Source organism: Myotis brandtii, unplaced genomic scaffold (genome assembly GCF_000412655.1).
Source record: "Myotis brandtii unplaced genomic scaffold, ASM41265v1 scaffold576, whole genome shotgun sequence".
Classification (NCBI taxonomy): Eukaryota; Metazoa; Chordata; class Mammalia; order Chiroptera; family Vespertilionidae; genus Myotis; species Myotis brandtii.
Genome location: NW_005370156.1, coordinates 1,669,201 through 1,690,555, shown reverse-complemented (window position 1 = coordinate 1,690,555; position 21,355 = coordinate 1,669,201). Strand labels below are relative to the sequence as shown.

Below are 21,355 nucleotides of genomic sequence, written 5' to 3'. Positions count from 1 at the left end.
GAGACCCAGCTTTCATTCTCTTGTCTGTCTTTTCTAAGCCGCCCCCGCTCAGGTTCACCTTGGCTGTGCTGGCGAGGCACACTTTAGAAAGATCTGCCTTCACACTCCCAGGGCGGGTTCCTGCCTCAAACTCCACCCTTACAGGAAACAGCTCCAGGAAACAGCTTGGGGGAGGGTGCAGCCGTTGCCAAGACAACCCTTGTAGGACTGACTTCCTTCCGCTTGGTCATGGCTGTTCATCTGTATGTGATGAAAACCACCCATGGTTTTTATATAAGTAGATATTAATGCTATTTTCAAGACACAGTCACCATGGTAATTAATATAAGGATCGAAGTATGAGATGATAGATATTATCCCCACAATTGAGTGAAGCCATGTGAAAAGACATAAATAAAGCAAATACTTAAATGTATACTAAGGCAAGAAAACAACTGATAAAGGTGATTAAATATCTTGAGTTATAATTATAAACAGGTATTTAGTGGAATATAAATCAGAACTGAATCATCCATATAATTAAAAGACACTTTCTTCTAATTTTAAATCAGAAATTATTTTTCTGATTTTATCTAAAACTGATCTTAAAGCATAAATTGGATAAAAAGGAGAACTTATAATTGCCAGTCTGGTGAGACTCAGTGCCAAAGTTTTTATGGCATGCTAGTAATTTATGTATAAACTAGAGACATGATGCACGAAATTCGTGCAAGAGGAGGTTTTCATTCCCCTGGCTGCCAGCACCAGTTTCCCTCTGGCACCTGAAACCTAGGCTTCCCTCACAGCCCTGGCTTCATCCAGAAGGTCATCAGGAAGGACGTCTGGTTGGACATCTGGTCTAATTAGCATAGTATGCTTTTATTATTATACATATTTGTGAAATACCAGGAGCCACAAAAGTAAACAGCATTGCAAGCAACTATGAATGATGCAAGTGAAACAAATACCATATAATATTATCATATTACTTGCTCTTAAAATAAATTTTTAGGTCAAGGCCAAAAATTCAATCAGGGCTATACCTGCTGTGCAGAAAATTTTCATGCAGCAGGCCTAAGAAAGTCCTTAGAAAGTCCTGCTTACCGGTAAATGCTACCCTTCAGTTGGATCCTGAAAATCTAAATCTGGGGAGGCTTTCCACCTTTCCCTAACTGAGAAGAGAGGCTCCCTGTGCCTACACGCTTTGTACAAACAATGGGGTTCATGCTGAACACTTGCATTCCTTCTGGGAATCTAGAACTTTGGTCCATGCGATGGGGAAGATGCCTATGTGACTACTGTCCTGTAAAAACCTTGGCACTGGGTCTCACCAGACTGGTGGATGACACATTTCATGTATGTTGTCAGAATTTGACACTAGAATAATTAAGCACCTCCTGCTAACGGCACAGGGTGAGCACTCTTGGAAGGTTCTGCCTGATGTCCTCCACACTTTGTCACACACACCTTTTCTCTCTGTTGATTTTGCTTTAGTTTTTTCACTGTAAAAATCTTAGGTATGACTACAACTATATGCTGAGTACTGTAAATTTTTCTAGTGAATAAGCAAACCTAGGGGTGGGTTTAGGAACCTCTAACCAAATTGCCTTATATGAAATTATTTTTGGATTAGTGTGTTATACATGATTACAATACAGAAGTTGATTTCCCATAATACCTGTCATTGATTTTGTTTCAGTCCATGCTTGTTTTCGAGTTTCCTCCTGATCTGTAACTATTGGAACAAAGACACGAAAGGGATAAATGAAACAATGATATCAGAAAAAATGTGAAACAAGCAACATTACTATTTAGTCACAATAGGAAATACAGAATTCTAATGATTGACAACATGTTCTATAGTATCAAAGTTCCAATAAAAAAATGAAGACATCACACTGACAATTTTCTCTAACTAAACAGGGTTTAATTCCCTTTTACAAGAGTTATGAATCAATCAAATAACGGGGCTAACTGCAAAAAAACTGTAGTTATCATATACTAGAGGCCCGGTGCATGAAATTCATGCATCGGGGGGCGGGGCGTGGAAAAGGGTCCCCTCAGCCCAGCCTGCACCCTCTCCGATCTGGGACCCCACGAGGGATGTCCAACTGCTGGTTTAGGATCTGGCCCAAACCAGCAGTCAGACATTACTTTCACAATCCAGGACCACTGGCTCCTAACTGCTCACCTGCCTGCCTGCCTGCTTGCCTGCCTCATCACCCCTAACTGGCTCCTCTGCCAGCCTGATCATCCATCCCTAACCGCCTCTGCCTGCCAACCTGATTGTCCCTAGCCACCTCTGCATGCTGGACTGATTGCCCCCTAACTGCTCCCCTGCTGGCCTGATGCCCCTAACTGCTCCTCTGCTGGCCTGATCACCTCAAACCACCTCTGCCTGCCAACCTGTTTGCCCCCTAACTGCCCTCCCCTGCCAGCCTGATCATCACTAACTGCCCTCCTCTGCCAGTCTGATCACCCCCTAACTACCCCCCCTCTGCCAGCCTGGTCACCCCTAACAGCCCCCCCTGCCGACCTTGTCAGTCCCAACTGCCCCCGCCAGCCTGGTTGCCCCTCACTGCCCCACACTGCTGGCCTGGTCACCCCTCATTGCCCCCCTCTGCCGGCCTGGTTGCCCCATGCAGCCTGCTGCTCAGTTGTTTGGTCATCCCTCACTAACCCCCATGCCGACCTTGTCACCCCACTCAGCCTGTTTGGTCGTCCATTCAGTTGTTTAGGATGTGATGGCCCCTGGCTCTTTATATATATATAGATACTAAACAAGTCTTCTAATGATTACAGAGTTCTTTTTACTTATTCCTAATTGTTTTCAAATTTCTTATTAAATTAAAATCATGGCTCACCTATTGAAGGTAGTTGTTGATAGGATAAGTCAATAAGTAAAAGAAAATGTATCCAAAATGTGGGGATATCCATAGATATTTCATTAAACTCAACCTGTATGGAAAAACACTGGTCTTTCCTGTTAAACTGTTGCTCTTTTCTGCTCATTGGATAAAGTCCTATTCTTCATGTCTAATCTAAATGCCAGTGCACTACCTGGAAACCTATAAATCACCTTAGAATTCTCTGTCCACACTAATGCTCTACATGCAAACATCACAGGAATCTTATGAATTAGACCTCTCTACTGTCTCTGCTTTACTTTGCTACTGTCAACTGCCCTTGTCAAACATGGGCTCTTAACAGATGGCCCTCATTGGGGGAGGGGTGTGTGGTGGCAGGAGGGGGGACCACTAACTATTATTGTTCCCTCTGAAATTAATGTTATTTTTTAAGCAAAACAAATGAGAGAGAAATAGACCTATAAAACACCAATACTTTAAATAGAATAAATTGAGCTTCCTGACTCAGTTCAGTACAGATGAATGAAAACTTCATAATGGATTAATGCCAGTCCAAGGAGGCAAAATGCTTCTTTGTATCCCAGACTCTTTGTGTGGTTTCCTTCTATCTATCCTCTACATGAGAGATCAGCAAACTAGGACCCACAGGCCAAAAACAAGCTGCCATCTCGTTTTTCAAATTAAGTCTCACTGGAACAGTTGTGCCTGTTCATTTTCAGATTCTCTAGGACTGCTCTCATACTACAATGGCAGACTTGAGTATATATGACAGACCACATGGACTAAAATCAGGTCCTTTGCAGAGAAAACTTGCTGATGCCTGCTTCATACCAAAACCACAGGGCCCTTATAAGGTCTAATCTTGTTCCTCTTCTGCTCAAAACTACAATGAATCCCTGCAGTAAATATTCCTGGATCCCTACCTTAGTCTTCATTCTTGCTGGACAACCACAACTCTATTTGGACGTTTACTGTCCTGATACATAAAGAAGGTGGTACCTCCCTCATTCCAAACACAACGGATTATACTAAACTCCTCAGAGTCACTAGTTCACCATTAACTAATTTAGGAAGGAGCATGATATTAACCCAAGCCTAAAAATGTTAGTGGAAGTCACATGCAAGCCTTCCAGGTTTCTTCCTTTTTCAAAGAAACACATAGGCCCAGCAAGTATGGTTCAGTAGGTTCAGGCCGTTGTCCCAATCACCAAGAGGTCACTGGTTATATTCCAGGTCAGGGCAGATGCCAGGGTGGCAGGCCTGATCCCCAGGAGGGAGCCTGAATGAGGCAGCTCATGGATGTGATGGTTCTCTCTCATTGATGTTTCAATCTCTCTCTCCCTTTTCTTTCCTCTCCCTGTAAAGTCAATGAAAACATATTTTTTTAAAAATTTAAGTAAACACATAGTTCAACATCACTAACTAGGAAAATGCGAATGAAATCCATAAGGAAGTACATCACTCCTCTCAGAATGGCTGTCATCATCATAATAAAAGGCAAATATGCAAATGGTTGTCACGCCATGACTCCATAATAACTGATCAGCAGGGACTTGAGGCTGCATGGCACTGAGCTGCCCTGGTGCTGGGCCACCCTCGTGCCAGGCTGGGGGACCTGAGACTGCGCCCCCTTCCCCAGAGGGCTTTGACAGGGGACCTGAGGCTGCGTCCCCCACCCCAGCAGGGCTTGATGGGGGACCTGAGGCTGCGTCCCCCACCCTGACAGGACTTGATGTGGGACCTGAGGCCACGCCCCCTGCACAGTGGGGCTTGACATGGGTGGGACTGGCCAGGTCTGGGTCTAACCAATGAGGGTGGGGCCAGCCAAGTCTCAGTCTGGCATGCTTTCGAGGCACACACGGGTGGGAGGGGACATGACTCTGGGCCCCATGGTGTGCCCCAGACTCTGACAGGAGAGATATTTTTATATATATTTTACTAATTTTCTTTCATCTCTGACAATTCTATTATAGAGAAAGGACAAATAGCAATATTAAAATATTTCCTCTAATTAATGCCTTTTTAATGTGCATGAATTTTGTGCACTGGGCCACTAGTAAAAATATAACTAACAAGTGTTGGCGAGGATGTGGAGAAAAGAGGAAGCCTCATGCACTATTCATTTGATTGTACTAGTAAATTGGTACAATCACTGTGGGACATTCCTCAAAAAATTAGAAATAGAATGGCCATTCCACTTCTGGGTTTTTATCCAACAGAAACATGAACAAGAATTTGAAAAGATATCTGCACCCCTATGTTTACTACAGCATTATTTACAATAGTGAAGATATGTAGAAGTCCTTCAATGGAAAAGTAAAGAATGAAGATGTAGAATGTATAAACACACACACACACACACACACACACACACACACACACAATGAAAAATTACTCGACATAAAGTCAACAAATTCTTGCCATTTATGGAACCATGGATTGACCAAGAGGGTCTTATACTAAGTGAAATTAGACAGAGAAAATTAAATACCATGTGATTTTATTTAAAGATGCCATCTAAAAAACAAAACAGAACAGACCACATAGCTACAAAGAACAAATTGACGGTTGCCAGAGCAAAGTTAGCTGAAGAGATAGGTGAAATAAAAGAATATGAATGAGAAGTACAAACTTCCCATTATAAAACATATAAGCCATAAGACGTAGTTGGCATTAAAAGGAATGTGTCAATATCTTAAAAACTTTGCTTGGTGATAGATACTTACTAGGCATATCATTGTGAACACATCATAAGGTATATAAATGTCAAACCACTGTGAAAATAATATAATGTGTGCCAACTCTACTTTAACAAAATGTTATAAAAGGAAAAAGAAACATCTAAGGAAAAGCAGTCCTTTTGGCCTTCACATGTTGGCATGTGAGAATAGGATGTGTTGGAGCAATTGCTAATTATTGACCAGGAAGCAGACATACCATAAGCACTGAGAACCTCACAGCTGAATAAGGTATAACAACTGGAATCCTGATATCATCAACAAATTACCTGCTTCCTATTATTTTGGTCTCTGATAATTGGGGCACCTAGTGTCTGAAACTAAAAGCATTTTGGATGATAAATTTCCCAAGACCCAGAAGATAAGATCTAGCCCTTTCTGTAGTACTAAAGATTTTCATAAGCCTGCCTTAGCTAGGCCCTCACCTCATTCCCCACCATTCCCGTAGCACACATTTTGCACCTTTGAAACTCTACTGCTCATAATTCCCACAAAGTTCACGTGTACATCTTAGCCCTTGCCCTGCTGTTCCTGTGACCAAACATGTAATCTCGATAGATGTTCCCACTGCCAAATATCACCCTTCTGTCCTTTTACCTGGAAAACTTCTTTGTGGTCTGCATGCTTATTTTAAAACCCATCCACATTTTTATTTTTAAACTTCATAAAAATTGATTAAAGATAGAGAAACAGATACAGAGAGAGAAACACTGTTATATTGTTTCACTTATTTAAGCATTCATTGTGTGAATCTGACCAGGCATCAAATCCACATCTTTGGCATATCAGGGACAATGCTAAAAGCAACTGAGATACCTGGCCAAAGATTCACCCACATTTTTAAAACACTGTTTCTCATCATGGACATAAAGTGTCTGCCACATACTAAACATCAATAATATGAATAAACTAGAGGCGCAGTAACACACACACAATGCACTGGAGGGGGGGTCCCTCAGACTGGCCTGCCCCCTCTCACAGTCTGGGAGCCCTCAGGGGTGAGAGGCGACCTGGCAATCAGGGGAAGGCAACGCCCCATCACACCTCTGCTGCTGCCACTGCTGGCAGTGCAAGCCTCAGCCGGCCCTGGTTACCTGAGCCTCGGTGCTGCTGGGTGGCTGGGCAGCTGCCATCCAAGGTTTGCCTGTGCCTTGGGATGGCCCTGGGCAGCTGGGGGGCTGAGAGGACTTGGGAACTCTGAAGGCAGGTGCCCCTGAAGGGCTCAGGGGACTGGGCACCGCCATCTTGTGGCTGTGGGTATACCATCTTTGAGGGTGTGGCAGTCAATTAGCATATTCCCTCCTATTGGCTGTGGGCGCCACCATCTTTGCAACAGCATGAGGGTCAATTAGCATATTCTCTCTTTATTAGATGAGACAGGGATAATTATAAGATGCTAATGAGCTCTTACACCTAGTAAGCACTAAATAAAGTATGCTAATATATAAAAGTCCAGGGTTGTAATGACAGATCACTACTGAATGCTGACCAACCCAGAAGTCCTTTAGTCAGCGCTGGGTTGCTGTGGTGACCCAGCACTGACTGCCACACTACAGCCTGGCAACCCAGCACTGACTGCCCAAGGAACTGAGACCCAAAAAGAGATGTAGGGTCTGATCCGCAGCCTCAGTGGCAGCTGTTGATCAGTACTTGACTTTCTCTTTCTCTCCCTCTTTCTTTCTAGGCTTTGCCAGCAGCCAGGACTTTCTTTCTCTCCCAGCCTCTGCAAGGGCTGCTGTTCAACCCCACCTCTCTGATCAGGCCCAGAGATTGGCTCGGAGATGCTGACTGGCATAGAAACTGACCAATCAGAACCAAATGTGGGTACAGTGAAGAACCAATGGTTGCCTAAGAGGCAGAGCTTCTGATGCTGACTGGCATAGACACTGACCAATCAGAACCAAATCTGGGTGCAGTGGGGAGCCAGTGGCTGCCTAGGAGGTGGAGCTTTTGAGGCTGATTTGCATTGAAACCAACCAATCAAAACCAAATCTGGGTGCTGTGGGGGTCAATGGCTGCCTAGCAGGCGGAGCTTTTGATGCTGACTGGCATAGAAAGCAACTACTCAGTACCAAGTTGGCCAGCAGTGAAGGGCAGTTGGAGGCGAGATCAGGCCTGCATGGGAGGGCAATTGGGGGCAAGATCAGGCCGGCAGGGGAAGGCAGTTGGAGGCAACCAGGCCGGGAGAGGAGGGCTGTTAGGGGTGATCAGGCTAGCAGACAGAGGCAGTTAGGGCGATCAGGCAGGCAGGCTGGTGAGCAGTTAGGAGCCAGCAGTCCCAGATTGCGAGAGGGATGTCCGACTGCCAGTTTAGGCCCGATCCTGGCAGTCAGACATCCCCCAAGGGTCCCCAATTGGAGAGGGCGCAGGCTGGGCTGAGGGAACACCCGCCTCCATCCACGAATTTCGTGACCGGACCTCTAGTAGTAAATAATAGAAATGACAATGATACTAACAAGCTCTTACAGGGCAACGACTGTTTTTAAAATGTTTCAATTCTGCAACATGAGAATAACACTTAGTACCTGAAAGACACCTGAAAGTTAAACAGCAGACCATTCAGCTGAAAAATGAATAACTGAATTTTGACATTTTCTTTGAAAATTCTGTTTAGCACGACAGAGAAATAAACCAGGGACACCTCTCCCATATTATGAACATCTTCAAGATCAAAACACTATTTCATCTTTGTGTTTCCTTTCACTTGCAAAAGCAAACTACACAAGTCCTTTGATAAAGGTGTACTAAGTCCAAGGTGTCCTCATACAGTCCAGATTATACAATGAACTAGGTGCCACATCTGGCATTTTTGTTGTTGCGAAACATTTTTGTACATTTATTATAATTTAATGAGTCCCAGGTTGAGCTATTTGAATATTTCTTATCATTATCTTTTGACCAATGGCAATAGAGCATCTTGTTCTAAAGAAATCCAACTGTCCTGATAATTATCAAATTAATGAAGCTAACATATCTCCCTTTGTTTTGACTTCTGAGGAATGAAGTTGATAATAGAGAGACCTTTGTGGTATAATATAAAAAATACTGGTACGCTATGCTTCTCAACAGGCATTGCCTTTCTGTCTTCAGTACTATGTTTAGATATCTTTAAATAAAAACAATCTCATTGGGATACTTGCACACTGGCTAAGTGTTGTAGCTCTTATCATTTGCCATTTCTTTTTGCTACCAAGAAAGGTTTGTTGAGTTCCTAGTTTATTCACTTTTTCAGTGAGACAAATCACTACGTAATAACAAGTATTCATTTACTAAATGTAATCCATTCCCAGTTAAAACTAAAGATCCATTATAGAATAAGTCCAATTTGTTATTGTGAATATAGAGGAAACATACACCATCATAACTTAAAATATTTTTTCTCTTTTACATAAAGATCTCATGTGGGATTTTAGAGGTCAGGACTAAATAAATGAACTTCTTTTCAAAGGATATTGCACTAGATTTTAAATTACCTACAATTAACTTTGTTAATCATACTAAATACTATGCTATTAAGAGATTAAGAAAAACTATACATGAAACTTCCACATTGTTTGGTATTTTTTCCCTGCTCTTTCATTATCAAAACTTCCCTACTCTTGCTTTATCTATGGTAGACCACCAAGGGAAATTCACTATCAGAAATCTCACCAGCAGTGTGACTTTCAGATTTTTGGGGTCCCTTTTCTTCAGAAGTTAGTTGTTGTTGCTTGCTGTGTACAAAAAAAGGGTGATAAATAATATTACTCTCTTATATTAACATAAAAATAGTTTACAAATACTGTAAATTGTTAGAATATTTCAGATATCAGCACTAATATCAAAACTTTATTTATACCATCTACTTTAAATTTGTGAGTTATACAACTGTTTTGTGAAGTATGTAATTTTTTAAAAAGTTATAACAAGTCATGATTTGAGGACAGTATAGTGCAGTGAATTAATTCGAGTTGGTTTGACATTATCACAAATGTCTTGAACTCACACATCCTAGTTCTATAACCCACAGCTATTTCTTCTCAAACAAGTCACTTTTCTGTGGCTCAAGGTCCTCCTCTACAAAAGAAGAATCTTTCCACCTTATTTCAGAAGTTTGTTAGGAGGATTAAACGAGATTATATAGCAAAAGTACATGTTCAGAAAAACAGTACAGCAAAGAAAAAAAATAAACTTTATTTGTTGAAACTATTTTTGAATCCCAAATAAATTCCAATGTGAAATGTTCATGGTTTCTAATATTCAAATGTTTCAGTTTTCAGAAAATGTTATTAATTTTGGTTTATTACCTGTAATTACATTGTGGTTTATAATTCAGGGCATATCAGCTATTATGTAACTGGCAACTAAATGCATGTACAAATATATTACCTCATGCAGTCAGATAGCACCATGCTCCCTACTTTTTGTATTGAATCATGCCAACTTCAGAAAACTCATAAAAGCCAGGACCTGGCCTAGACTCCTACTACCCCTTCTCTACCTACTCGCACTGTGAATCAGCAGATCTTTATGAGAATGATGCTTAATCTCCCTGTCTACCCCAATTGGCTTGGAAGATGCAATCCTACTGGTCACCCATGGATACTGATGAGTCATGGATGGGCCCTTAGCAATTTTAAGGACCAATAACTTACTTTTGGTTCAGAGCTTTCTGTTGACTGGCTTCCATGTGAGGCATAATTTAAATTTTGAAACCTGAGGTAAAGTTTCATTGTTATGGCAAAGAGATCACTTGAGTGGACAACCTCAATTATGAAACCTCAGGCAAGCTGGTGCTCACTATTCTGGAAAGGTCTTATGTTAACTTCCACTGCCTAAACAAAGATGCTCCACAAGATAGAGAATGGCCTTGGAGTACAGATCTGGTAACACAGGAGAATGGAGCGTCTGGTCTTCTGCAACCTTATTTGAATCTCTCTGGCAGCTTAGCACGGTTCCAACTGATACTCACTTCTTCTATCTGAAGCTCTTCCTGTTTCACTGTCCCCAGCTTCAATAAATGTACTCTCCAAATAAAATTTTAGAAAGAACAAACTATTGTACCTTTTCCTCTGATCGTCTTTTGCAGCTCTGGTTTCTAATAATTCCACCATATCATCATTGTTTGCAAGTTTAGCAAGTTCAAGTGGTGTGAGGTCACTCTGTAAAGCATCAAAAACAATTTATAATTTAAGATTATATATATCCAAATTGAATATTAAAAATTACGAACAATACTCTGAAGTTACACATATAATATAGAAAGTAAATCAAAAGTAGCCCCTTTTGCCCTGGCCAGAGTTACACAATGGCTGGAGTGTCAGCTTGCACATGGAAGGGTTTGGAGTTAGATTCCCATTCAAAGGCAAGTCCCTGGGTTGCAGGTTGGATCCCCAGACCCAGAGGGGGCCCATGGGGGGGGGCATCCATTCCATGTGTCTCAGAGATGTTTCTTTCTCTCTTTTTCTCATCTATTCCCTCACTCCACTCTCTCTAAAATCAATGGGGAAAACTATCCTCTGGTGAGGGTTTTCAAAAAAGGATCCTCTATCTTCTCACCCCTGTGCAGTCACTGGCTGTTCTTCCCTTTAAAATGCCCTCCACTGCCTCTTCAACAGATTAACTGCAGCATCCTTCTCCAAATCTCACTTCCAACATTTACAGTACGGGTTCCCAGAATCTGTGTTCCTATCGTGGTATCCTGTTGTTATTTTGTTGCCTGTGGACTGGGGCTTCCTCTTCCCTCTTGCACTCACCCAGCTCCCCTTGCTGGGTACTAGGCCTCCTCCTCCCACCCATCCCCAGCAGCACCATTTCCTAAGCCCCTGCCAGCACAGCAGCCAGGCCCCAGCATCACTTCACTCCCCCAGGCCTTCATCCTTAGTGGGCTCTGAGCCCCTCTCCCACTCCTAGGCACTAACAGGAAGTTCTTCCTTCTGGGGTGGAAGGGAGACAGAGCTTTGCCTCCTACTCCCCTACCGTGGACACTACATTTCCCCAGCCCCCTGACTGGGCTTTGGAGTTGTTTCCATGGTGACAGGGCCTGATATATTATATTCAGTATATGTATGTGAGAAAGAAAGTGTTTGTGCCCAGCTGGTGTGGCTCAGTGTTTGAGTGCAGACCCATGAACCTAGAGGACATGGTTGATGAGAGGTCAGGGCACATGCTGGATTTATGGGCTCAATCTTCAGTAGGGGATATATAGGAGGCAGCCAATGGATGATTCTCATCATTGATACTTCTCCCTCTTCCTCTCTCAATACAAACATTTTTTAATGCTTGTAACTAAATTAAAAACATGTGTTTATTATATTTTATAAATAATACTTGAGCTATACCTTGTTTCTCACTTCAGTATTTGCCTTGTGCACAAGCAGCTTTTCCACTATAGCTTTATTGTGACTAAGGACAGCATAGTGCAGAGCAGTGTTGCCATCGTTGTCCATTATATTTGGATCGGGACCATAATCTAGCAGCACATTTGCACATTCCATATTCTGGTATTGTAGGGCCTGTAAGTATTATGCCAAGAAATAGATTATAAATTCTAGGAATTCAAAGGAAACATTCCACAAGTTTCACCAATGACTTTCAACTAAATGAAATGAATTCATTTGTATTCTAAGTAATTAAATCAAACCCAACTCATAGTTGGCAAGTACATACATGAATCAGAGCTGTCTTTTTCTCACTGTCACGGAGGTTCAACAGGCATGGTCTCTCTATTAGGAATTTCACCATCCTTGGATGGCCATAGGCACAGGCCACATGGAGAGCTGTCCTATGAGTCAGAGGACTCATTAAGAAATTAGAGGACACTATCTCAAAACATAACTTATCCGTGTAATTGTAAACATTTATCCCTATGACTTCAAACAAATATGTTGTTTTCTTCGGGAAAGAGTACAATATTTATTAGTTCTTGTTTCTCACCACATTAATGAAGGAGCAGCCTATTTGAATAGAGAGAGAATGACCTGGGAATTCAGCTCAACTTGGGTCTGATCCTATTTTAACTATCACTTATTAGCTATCACTTGGCATCAATTTCCTCATCGACAAAATGGAGATAAAAATAATAATTATCTCCCAGGACACCACTGTTTTCCTAAATGAGAATCTATGCAAAGTGTTTACTGTAGCCCCTAGCACACACACACAAAAGCTCAATAATTGTTAGATAATATTAGTATCATTATTACTACCACTTTATAAAGACATTTCAATTAAATAAAATATCACTATTCTTGCAGACCTGTTTAAGGATGAGAAAGAACATAGTATTTCAATGATTCTAAAATGCTTATCTTCTCACACTTCAACATCTCTGACAGTAGAATACAATTTTTAATTCAGAATGTGTTACAACTATTATTTGAAGCATTTAAAAAATTTTAGTTATACATAAAATACTGGCATCATTCCATCCATGGTGCCTTACATTAAGTGAAATAATGGTGAGTACAACAGAACTCTTGCAGTTCTAACCAATGGTTGGCATTTAAATAAATTTTAGTTCTTAAAGCCTAATGGGAGAAAGAGGAAAAAAAAGGGATTTTTTAAAAGTAATTCTTTTTTTGATTTTCAAGAAAACTTAATCCAAAAGAAAGTCAGGTTTCAAATGAATAGGAAGACTCATTTTGTACAATATTTAGATTTATAAATTATATGGAAATCAGACGTTCCCAATGATCAATATTATTTAATACTATTACACATTTACAAAAGGGCAGGTAAAGGTTATCTTTTATAATGTCCTACCTTCAGAAATCCTTTTGTTTGAAAGCAGGAAGAAAAAACTTCAACTCTGATTGGTTCTACTTCTTCAATTTTTAATTTCTCATTTTGCTCATATTTGGCAACATGAAGATTTTAAGGATGAAAAACTGGTCTGGGAGATAGATTGAAAGATCCTGAGTAGAATATGTCTGCTACATAATAGGTATTTGGGTTATATTTCATGTATGAATAGATTGGAAGAATGGATAAACATAGTTGGAGAATTCAATATTTTCAAAGAAAACTCTTATAAGTTAAAATGATACTTCTGGAATAGGAATAATCATTTATATTTTCCATTTTTTAAAAGAAATAAGCCAGTTATAGAAAGACAAATATCACATTATCTCACTTATGTGTGGACTCTAATGAACAAAATAAACTAATGATCAAAATATTTCTGTAGGTATGAATGCATGGAACAAAGTAACCGATCTCAGGGTGGGATGGGGGAACAGGAAGAGATTAACCAAAGAACATATGCACATGTATGCAAACCCATGGAAACAGACAATAGTATGGGAAAGGCCTGTGGTGGGGTGGAGGCTGGGTTGAGGGGAGACAAAAATGGAACACATGGGACACATCTGTCATACTGTCAAAAACAAGACAAAAGGAAATTATTTAACTTAAAAAATATGTTTTTAATTGACTATAGAGAGAAAGGAAGGGAAAGGGGAGAATGAGAGAGAGAAACAGTGATGTGAGAGAGAGGCACTGATTGGTTCCCTCCTATAGGTACCCCGACCAGGGACCCCTACCAGGGATCGAACCCACAACCTAGATATGTGTCCTGAGCTGGAATGACCCTGTGCCCTTTCAGTGTATAGGAAGGATACCAGACAACACTCCAACCAACTGAGCAACACTGTCCAGGGCACTATTTTTGATTTTCATAAGTACAAAACTAAAATGATGAATCTATAATCATTTACATATTATGTGTAGTAAATCTATATAAAGTATAACACATATGTTTGTAACTATATATATGCATACACTCTACAGGTACAGATAAAAAGCATACCAAGTGCCCATCAGTAGATGAGTAGATGAAGATGTAGTACATTTGCACCATGGAATACTACGCTGCTGTAAAAAGGAAGGGGAGCCTGTCCAAGGAGGAGCAGCTGTGTGAGCAGCCCGCTTCCCCGTCTGAATAGCAGCAACCACGAGAGCAGTACGACCTGTCCGAGGAGCAGCAGCCGCATGAAAAGTCTTCCTACATCTGAGGAGAGACAGACTTGTGCAGCCCGCCCCCATCCGAGAAGCAGCAGCTGCGCACAGCATGCACCCTGCACTAATCCGAGGAGCAGCAGCTGCACAAGCATCTTGCCCTCACCCAAGCAGCAACAGCCACACAAGCAGCCTGCCCAACCCGAGGAACAACAGCTGTGTGAGCAGCTTGCCCCCATCTGAGGAGCATCAGTTCTGCGAGAGGCCCGGCCCCATTCGAGGAGCAGAGGCAGCCCACCCCGGTCTGAGGAGCAGCAACCACACGAGCAGACCGCCCACATCCAAGGAGTGGCAGCTCTACGCAGCACACACCAGGTCTAAGGAGCAGAGTCACAACAGCCTGCACCTGTCAAATGAGCAGTAGCTGGTCCTAGGAGCAGTAGCCCCACAAGCAGCCCACCACATCAGAGGAACAACAGCAGCGTGCAGCCAGCCTCCATTCAAGGATCAGCAGCCAAGTGAGCAGTTCACCCCAGTTTAAGGAGTAGCAACTGCATGTGTAGCACGCCCCCATCCAAAGAACAGCAGCCTCGAGATCAGCACATCCTCTGTCTGAAGAACAGCATCTGTGAGTGAAGCCTCCCCCCACCAACCAGAGGAGCCACCACAGAGGTGAAGAGCACCCACCACAGGAGCTCCTGCCAACTGAGGAGCAGCTGCTACAACAACTGCCAGAGGAGCAACCAAAGCCGCAGGAGCCACTGCCACCCAAGAAGCAGCCCCTGAATGACTCAACATCTAGATATGTCAGTAGGATCAAACATGGGTAGACAAAAAATAAACCAAAGGTAAGAAAAGGAGGACTCGCCAGAAAGGTAGCTAAGTGAAACCGAGGCATGCAGCATGACAGAAAAAGAATTCAGATTAAGGGTCCTAGAATGCATAAACAGGATGGAAGAAAAAATCAGCTAGAAGAAACAGATGAAAAAATCAACAACTTAAGTAAGGCCCAAGAAGAAATGAAGAGTGATATAGCTGCCATAAAAAACTCCATTGAAAGTATCAACAGTAGACTAGGAGAAGCGGAGGACCGAATTAGTGAATTAGAAGACAAGGAAGCAAAACACACCCAAACTATACTGCAAATGGAGAAAAAAATTAAAAGACAGGAGGAGAGCCTAAGGGAGCTTTGGGACAACATGAAACGAAACAACATACGAATAATAGGGGTGCCAGAACAACAGAAAGATGAACATGGATTAGAAAACCTATTCGAAGAAATAATATCAGAAAACTTCCCTGAGGTGGGGAAGAAAAAAGTCACACAAGCCCAGAGAGTCCCAAACAAGGTGAATCCGAAAAGACCCACACCAAGACACATCATAATTACCATGGCAAATGTTCAGGACAAAGAGAGAATCTTACAGGCTGCAAGAGAGAGACGGAAAGTTACATACAAGGGATCTCCCATTAGATTATCAAATGATTTCTCAACAGAAACACATCAGGCCAGAAAAGAATGGACAGAAATCTACAAAGTGATGCAAAGCAAAGGACTGAATCCAAGAATACTCTATCCAGCAAGGCTTTCATTCAAAATTGAAGGGGAAATAAGAAGCTTCACAGACAAAAAAAGGCTAAGGGAGTTTATCACCACCAAGCCAGCCATGCAAGAAATGCTAAAGGGACTGGTGTAAAAAGAAGAAATAACAAGCTCAGAAAGAAAACAGCCACACACAAAAAAAGAAATGGCTACAAACAAGTACCTTTCAATAATAACTTTAAATGTAAACGGACTAAATGCTCCAACCAAAAGACATCGAGTGGCTGAATGGATAAAAAAACATGACCCATACATCTGCTGTCTACAAGAGACCCACCTCATTAGAAGGGACTCACACAGACTGAAAGTGAAGGGATGGAAAAATATCTTTCACGCAAATGGAAAGGAAAAGAAAGCTGGGGTAGCAATACTTATATCGGACAAAATACATCTCAAAGTGAAGGCCATAACCAGAGATAAGGAAGGCCACTTCATAATACTAAAGGGATCAATACAACAAGAAGATATAACCCTGGTAAACATATATGCACCCAATGCAGGAGCACCCAAATTCATAAAAAAACTCCTGGAAGATATCAAAGGAGAGATTGACAACAATACAATCATAGTAGGGGACTGGAATACATCACTGACATCACTGGATAAATCCTCTAAACAAAAAATAAGCAAAGATAAAGCATCCTAAATGACTCACTAGATCAGATGGACTTAATTGACATCTTCAGAACATTTCACCCCAAAGCCACAAAATATACGTTCTTCTCAAGTGCTCATGGGATATTTCAAAAATAGACCACATATTGGTCACAAACAGTCAGAACACTTCACCCCAAAGCCATGGAATATACATTCCTCTCAGGTGCTCATGGGACATATTCAAAAATAGACCACATATTGGGTCACAAGCAAAGTCTCCACAAATTCAAGAAGATTGAAATCATAAAAAGCTTCTTCTCAGACCACGATGGCATAATGTTAGAAATAAACTACAATAAAAACAACCCAAAATACTCAAACACTTGGAAGCTGAATAGCATGTTATTAAATATTGATTGGGTTACCAATGACATCAAAGAAGAAATTAAAAACATCCTGGACATTAATGACAATGAAAACACAACAATCCAAAACCTATGGGACACAATGAAAGTAGTCCTTTTAGGGAAGTTTATAGCTCTACAGGCCTATCTCAGCAAACAAGAAAAAATGGTAGTAAATCATCTAACTCTACAACTCAATGAATTAGAAAGAGAGCAACAAGAAAACCCCAGAGTGAGCAGAAGAAAGGAGATAATAAAGATTAGAGCAGAAATAAATGACATAGAGACCAAAAAAACAATACAGAAAATCAATGAAACCAAGAGCTGGTTCTTTGAAAGGATAAACAAGATCGACAAACCTCTAGCCAGGCTCACCAAAAAGCAAAGAGAGAGGACCCAAATAAACCAAATCAGAAATGATAGAGGCGAAATAACAACAGACCCCACAGAAATACAAATGATTGTTAAAAAATACTATGAACAACTCTACTCCAACAAACTAGACAACCTGGAGGAAATGGACAAATTCCTAGGAAAGTACAACATTCCAAAACTCAATCAGGAAGAATCTAAAAATCTCAATAGGCCAATAACTATGGAAGAAATTGAAGCAGTCATCAAAAAGCTCCCAGCAAACAAAAGCCCAGGACCAGATGGCTTCTCAGGGGAGTTTTACCAAACTTTCAAGGAAGAACTAAAACCTATCCTCCTCAGACTACTACAAAAAATTCAGGAGGAAGGAACACTTCCAAGCTCATTCTATGAAGCCAGCATCACCCTAATACCAAAACCAGGTAAAGACAACACAATGAAAGAGAATTACAGGCCAATATCCCTCATGAACATAGATGCCAAAATCCTCAACAAAATCTTAGCAAATCGGATCCAACAGTACATCAGAAGGATCATACACCATGACCAAGTAGGATTTATCCCAGGGATGCAAGGATGGTACAACATCCGTAAATCAATAAACGTAATACATCACATAAACAAATTGAAAGAAAAAAACCACATGGTCATATCAATTGATGCAGAAAAAGCATTCGACAAAATCCAACACCCATTTTTGATAAAAACTCTCAGCAAGGTGGGAATAGAAGGATCATACCTCAACATAATAAAAGCCATATATGACAGGCCCACAGCCAACATCATACTCAATGGACAAAAACTAACACCATTTCCCCTAAGAACAGGAACAAGACAGGGATGCCCACTCTCGCCACTCCTCTTTAACATAGTCCTGGAAGTATTAGCCATTGCAATTAGACAAGAAGAAGAAATAAAAGGCATCCAAATTGGAAAAGAGGAAGTAAAACTGTCCTTATTTGCAGACGACATGATATTATACATACAAAACCCTAGAGACTCCATCAAAAAACTACTAGACTTAATACATGAATTTGGCAATGTAGCAGGATACAAAATTAACCCCAAGAAATCTGAGGCATTTCTATACACCAATAGTGAACTTTCAGAAAGAGAGATTATAAAAACAATCCCATTTACCATCGCACCAAAAAAATTAAGCTACCTAGGAATAAACTTAACTAAAGAGGTAAAAGACCTCTACTCAGAAAACTACAGGACGTTGAAAAAAGAGATAGAGGAAGACATAAAGAGATGGAAGAACATACCATGTTCTTGGATTGGTAGAATCAACATCATTAAAATGTCCATACTACCCAAAGCAATCTATAAATTCAACGCACTTCCCATTAAAATACCAATGGCCTACTTCAAAGATCTAGAACGAACTCTCCAAAAATTCATCTGGAATAAAAAAAGACCCCGAATAGCTGCAGCGATCCTGAGAAAGAACAAAGTAGGTGGGATCTCAATGCCAGATATCAAGCTGTATTACAAAGCCACTGTTCTCAAAACTGCCTGGTACTGGCACAAGAACAGATATATAGATCAGTGGAATAGAATAGAGAGTCCAGAAATTAGCCCGAACCAATATGCTCAATTAATATTTGACAAAGGAGGCAAGAACATACAATGGAGCCAAGGTAGTCTCTTCAATAAATGGTGTTGGGAAAATTGGACAGATATATGCAAGAAAATGAAACTAGACCACCAACTTACACCATACACAAGAATAAACTCAAAATGGATAAAGGACTTAAATGTACGACAGGAAACCATAAAAATTCTAGAAGAATCCAAAGGCAACAAAATCTCAGACATATGCCAAAGCAATTTCTTCACTGATACAGCTCCTAGGGCAGTTGAAACTAAAGAGAAAATGAACAAATGGGACTACATCAAAATAAAAAGTTTCTGCACAGCAAAAGAAACCATCAACAAAACAACAAGAAAGCCCACTACATGGGAGAACATATTTGCCAACATTATATCTGATAAGGGCCTAATCTCCAAAATTTATAGGGAACTCATACAACTTAACAAAAGGAAGATAAACAATCCAATCAAAAAATGGGCAAAGGATCTAAATAGACACCTTTCAAAAGAGGACATTCAGAAAGCCAAGAGACATATGAAAACATGCTCAAAGTCACTAATCATCCGAGAGATGCAAATCAAAACAACAATGAGGTACCATCTCACACCTGTCAGACTGGCTATCATCAACAAATCAACAAACGACAAGTGCTGGAGAGGATGTGGAGAAAAAGGAACACTTGTGCACTGCTGGTGGGAATGCAGACTGGTGCAGCCACTATGGAAGACAGTATGGAGTTTCCTCAAAAAACAAAACATGGAACTCCCATTTGACCCTGTGATCCCACTTCTAGGAATATATCCCAAGAAACCAGAAACACCAATCAGAAAGGATCTATGCACCCCTATGTTCATAGCAGCACAATTCACCATAGCTAAGATTTGGAAACAGCCTAAGTGCCCATCAGTAGATGAATGGATTAGAAAACTGTGGTACATCTACACGATGGAATACTATGCTGCTGTAAAAAAGAAGGAACTCTTACCATTTGCAACGGCATGGATGGATCTGGAGAGCATTATGCTAAGTGAAATAAGCCAGTCAATGAAGGAAAAACACCACATGATCTCACTCACTCATGGATAATAAAGACCATTATAAACTTATGAACAAAAATAGATACAGAGGCAGAGCTGCCTCGAACAGACTTTCCAACTACAGTAGGAATGCCGGGGAAGGTTGGGGGCAGGAGGAGGGGGTGTAAGAGATCAACTGAAGGACTTGTATGCATGCATATAAGCATAACCAAGGGACATAAGACACTGGGGGTAGGGGAGGCTGGGGGATTGTTAAGGGCGGGAAAAAAGGAGACATATGTAATACTCTTTGTAATACTTTAAGAAATAAAGCAATTAAAAATAAAAATTAAAATTAAAAAATTAAAAAAAAGAAAAAATAAAAAGGAAGGAACTCTTATCCCCTTTGTGGAAAGCATGGATGGACCTGGAGATTATTATGCTGAGAAAATAAGCCAGTCAGAGAAAGACAAATACCATATGATCTCACATACACGTGGAATCTCACTAACAAAATAAACTAAAAAACAAAATAGGATGAGACCATAGATACATGGAGCAGACTGACAGATCTCAGAGGGAGGGAGAGAATTGGGGGACTCTAAGAGATTATCCAAAGAACATATATGCATATTTGCATAGTCCATGGACACAGACAACTATGATGTGAAGGCTGAAGGGGGCTGGGTGTAAAGGCACTAAGAGTAGGGAGAGGAATGTGGGACATCTGTAACAGTGTCAACAATAATAATAAACTGGATAAATCCAGTTTACTTATACTTATACTTATACTTCTGAAGATACCAACCCTCAAAAAATTTTCAAAAGTAAGCCCAAAAAACAGGAGGTGAGCAATCAATTTTATCTGTGAAAGAGTCATATTACTGCTCTTCCCCAGGATTATTTCATTCAGAATAACATTTACTAGAATTTTTGCACAGGTTCATTAAAGAAATCAGATTTTTTAAAGAAATGCTCATTTTGAGAAACCAAGATGGCGGCATAGGTAAACATCGGAAATTGCTGCCTCTCACACCACTTCAAAAATACAATTAAAAGACAAAACTTACATCATCCAGAACCACAGGAAGGCTGGCTGAGTGGAAATTCTACAACTAGAAGGAAAGAGAAAAGCACACTGAGCCTCAGAGGAGGTGTGGAAGTAAAGTGCAGAGGTACGGAGGCGCACGTGGAAAGGGCTGGCAACTGAGGACACAGTTGTCTTTTTCAATTGGGAGGGAGTCT

At 40.8% G+C, this 21,355-nt stretch overlaps 1 protein-coding gene across 2 annotated transcripts in view; it reads right to left on the bottom strand.

Moving 5' to 3' along the window:
- The window catches only part of LOC106728251 (ankyrin repeat domain-containing protein 7-like), a 19,543-nt gene extending 7,212 nt beyond the window's left edge, over positions 1 to 12,331 (bottom strand). The window contains exons 1-4 of one of the 2 annotated variants that reach the window (XM_014549947.1): positions 12,233 to 12,331; positions 11,905 to 12,078; positions 10,628 to 10,725; positions 9,236 to 9,297 (exon numbers count right to left, since the gene is read on the bottom strand). In XM_014549947.1, coding sequence (XP_014405433.1) covers positions 9,236 to 9,297; positions 10,628 to 10,725; positions 11,905 to 12,078; positions 12,233 to 12,307 — 409 coding nt within the window. In that variant the 5' untranslated portion in view covers positions 12,308 to 12,331. Of the gene's footprint in view, positions 1 to 8,900; positions 9,298 to 10,627; positions 10,726 to 11,904; positions 12,079 to 12,232 lie in introns of those variants that run through there. The other variant, XM_014549946.1, reaches the window with a different exon arrangement.
- Positions 12,332 to 21,355: the final 9,024 nt, after the last annotated feature.